General features: G+C 42.6%; 1 protein-coding gene across 1 annotated transcript in view; it reads left to right on the forward strand.

The window, feature by feature from the left end:
• Positions 1-1,861: 1,861 nt before the first annotated feature.
• Positions 1,862-3,800, forward strand: part of SPACA1 (sperm acrosome associated 1) — a 17,501-nt gene continuing 15,562 nt past the window's right edge. Inside the window, exon 1 of the mRNA XM_004388988.1 lies at positions 1,862-2,087. Within this exon, the coding sequence (XP_004389045.1) occupies positions 1,862-2,087 (226 nt within the window). The remainder of the gene's footprint in view (positions 2,088-3,800) is intronic.

Genomic DNA, 3,800 nt, shown 5'->3' on the forward strand with positions numbered 1-3,800 from the left:
AGTCTCCTGAGGACGAATATTCAAAGGGTCCAAAAGCTAGGGTTCTTGTCTCAAGTCCACCTTGTAATATGTGTCTCTTCATCTCACATGTCATGGGAATTAAAACTCAAAGTATGTGATAAGATCATGTAGAAACAGTCATATAAGCTTTGTTTCAAATCCAATATGTAAAACTACTGAACCATCCCTTCATAAATATTCTCTTGGCTGAGCACCCTATGCAGCTTTAAAAACAAAACTACCACATTCTAACAACTAGACTGAGTCAAACTTGAAATAACAAGATTAAAAAAAAAAATGACAAGCCTAATTTGTGTTTAGTGTTTGAACTATCAACTCCCAAACACCCCATTAAATGCTTCTTCATTGTTAACTTTAAATTATATGAATCACAAAGTGTTGAATGAGCATTCAGGAGATCTGGTTGTGAGGTCCAGCTTGCAAATAATTTGCTGGATGATCTTGGACGAGTCATTTAACCTCTCTGGTTCTTTATCTCTGAATAAAAAATGAGGGACTTAGACTATTAGATGATTTCTAAACTCTTCTGATCCAAAAAGTCTTTGATTCTATTCTTAAAGAAGAAATGAATTAATTAGAGCAGGCTACTTGAAATGTCATTTTTTTCGTTACATTATTGTACATATTGATACTGAACACTCTTAAGAGGACAGTGGGGAGTTAGACTTGGCTCTAAGATTTCCTGCTGATTTAAGAGGGATGCCAGGAAAGTCTTGCTTTTAGTCTGATTCAACTTTCATAAAAAACGTGGCTCCTTGTGGGTAAAAGAACTGATTCTTAGGTTAAACCACTGTGTAGATTGGTGGATCACTGTCAGAGAATGACCTCACAGGGCTCTACCCTTGGCGAGTGCCCTTTTTAACACTTTTGTCAGTGACCTAAAGGAGACATAAGAGATGTCTTCCAAATCAAAGCTGGGAAAGATATCTAATATGGTAGGCAACAGAATCAGGATTCAAAAGAATCTCGATAAGGCTAAAAAATAGGCCAAAGTCAGGAAGATGAAAATTAACAAGGATAAAAGTTAAGCTCAATGTCGGATTCCAAAAACATCAGCTGTCCAAATACGAAACGGTAAGAACTAGTTTGACAACAGTTTCATTCTCCTCACTCCTCGCTCATCTAATCCACCGCAGTTTTTAACAAAGACCCACACAAAACTGAATCTTAAAACATGAATACATGCTTGAGCTGAATTAACAGGAGTGTTCAGATCAAAGGAAGAAATTGCTCCCCTAAATTCTCCCCTAAATCAAACCTCCCCACTAGATACGGATTTCGTTTGGGGCACCATACTTAATAAGACTATCATGAATTCTTCTTGATACATACCAAACTGGATATTCTGGGTAAGGAATTTCGAAACCAAGTCACATGGAGAGTGCTTGAGGGCACAGGGAGTCTAGTTTGTAGAAGAGTAAAACGTAGAAAGGATGAAAACAGCATTCTTTTAAAAGAAAGCAGAGTGCTCAAGAAAAATAAGAGGCGGAGGATTGCAGGGTTGCTCAATTAACTGAAGAAATGGGAGTAGCGCGCAACTGCGCTGAAGGCACTTCCAAGGCAGAAGCACAGTGGGAGGTAAGATGGCACCACAGCGGACCCCGCGAGGGCGTGGCGCACTGGGGCCTGCGCGCAGCGCTCTGGGCTTGCTCACCGCGCGCTGGCGTTCTAAGAGCGCCAAAACCCGAAGCTGCCGGATGGCGGTGACGAGTGATGACGCCTCAATGGTTGCCTGGGCGCCGCGCTGCGGTTCGGGGTTCGGAGTCCGGTGGCGGGGCGTCGCACCTCTTTTCGACGCACCTCTTGACTGCGCCTTGGGCGGCGGTCGGGGTGGAGAACCATGGGCCCCGGGGGCGCGGGCTGCTCCCCCGGGCTGCTGCTGACCGTCGGCTGGCTGCTTCTAGCGGGCCTGCAGTCTGCGTGCGGGAAGAATTCCACCTACTTCCAGGATCCAGGCATGGCCCACCAGGGCGAGAGCGATGGTGAGGGCGAGGAAGATGGGGAGAACGACGCTGAGACCGAGGCCGAGGTTGAGACCGAAGACTCAAGCGCGTCTGACGATGATGGTGAGGACGGGAGGCTCCTTTGCTGCCCTTCCCTGTGCTCACACTGTGTTGACTCTTAGGAGGTTACTGAGCCTGCAAACCGTGAGGCCTCTATTGAGGGAGAAACCTTGCCCTTTCCCCTTGAACAAAAGAATTACCATATTAACATGTGTAGATCTTTCTCACATAACATCAGCCCGAATGTGTACATTTTGGGCACCTAATAGCCTTGAAGAAGATGTGCTAATTTCCCAAGGCCACAGTTAGGTAAACAGATAAACACATATGTAGAAATTGCTGCAGAAATACTGCTAAAGGTTGCTCTGGAAAAGGAAAAAGATGCTTCTTCCTTTTTTTTTTTAATATGGTGGGACCAATGTTATCCCCTCCCTCCCAAGGGGAATCATTTTGACTCTCCTTGAAGTTATTTTTTTCCTTTCCTATGTAGACTTTTTTTTTTAAATTCCAAATTACTTAAGTTCCTCCTCCTTTCCACGTTTGCACTTTTGTTTGGAATTAAATGTCACCATGACACACCTAGATAGACCAAAATGCTGACAAAACTGCCCAGAAGCCCCATGTCACCTTAGTGCAGCAGCACCACCTTGGAGCAGCTCTGCAGCGTGGTGGTGTTTTATTTGTATGTTCAACCTCAAGCCACAGGGGAAAGGTGGCAGTAGGAAACAGCTATATAAGGGATCCAGCTATTGGCTTTGTTAGAAGATAGGGGTTAACCAAGGGAGAATGAGCTTGTGCTTGATACATAAATTTACCTTATTCTGCTGGTTCATTAAGCAATAAAACTTGACAAGCTGTCCTACAATGTTATATTGATTAGAAACTTGAATGCTGGTAAGTAAGAAGGGTCAGTTGCAGGTTTGCAGCCTTCTAAAGGAGGACAGTTCCCTTCCCCCATAAATGACCCACTCAGCTGAGGTTCTTTTAATATCCTTGACATTGTCATGTCTCCTCAGTCTATTTGTATAGAGTGGGTGCTGTATTTATCAGCTTTTCTCTTATTTCCGCATGACAGTGACCCTCAGTGACAGAAAGAAATTGGCTATCTGAGGTTAATGGTGGGATCAAGGTTTGTACTGCCTTGATAACATTACATTACAGAGAGCTTGAGACTGTCCTTGGCTATGGAAATGCAAAAAAGAAGATGACAAGGGAAGAAAAGAACATGTTCTAAAGCAGAGTAGCTATTATTTCACTCTGATTTTTAAAGTAATTGAATTAATTTTAGTATTACACTGGTCAAAGGATAGTTCTAGCTATAAACGCTTAATGGAGTTTAGGCTAAACCCTAGCAATGCAGTGAGAATGTCTTGGATTCATATTCAGAAGTAGGAAAGTTTTTTTTTTAATCTCTTTGTGCCTCAGTTTCCTCATCTATGAAACAGGGACAATGATGAACTTCAGGGAAGCGATGGACCTTCTGGAATTTTATACATAAAATTTCATGCATGGGCGCTTTTCCCTGAGGAGCTGAGAATCCAGAATTTAAGACTATCTGAGTGGTCTGAGAACTGAAAAATTCCCAAACCTTCATTAAAATTTAGCAGAGTAACCCTCAGTGTACCAGTAAAAACAGTCATCGCTATTTGCTATCTAATGGACCCTTGTTTTTTTTTTAATATTTTATTGTACTTCAGGTGAAGGCTTACAGAACAGATAGTTTCTCATGTAACAGTAACACACATGCTGTTTTATGACATTGGTTAACAACCCCAC

Source organism: Trichechus manatus, unplaced genomic scaffold (genome assembly GCF_000243295.1).
Source record: "Trichechus manatus latirostris isolate Lorelei unplaced genomic scaffold, TriManLat1.0 scaffold00226, whole genome shotgun sequence".
Taxonomy (NCBI): Eukaryota; Metazoa; Chordata; class Mammalia; order Sirenia; family Trichechidae; genus Trichechus; species Trichechus manatus.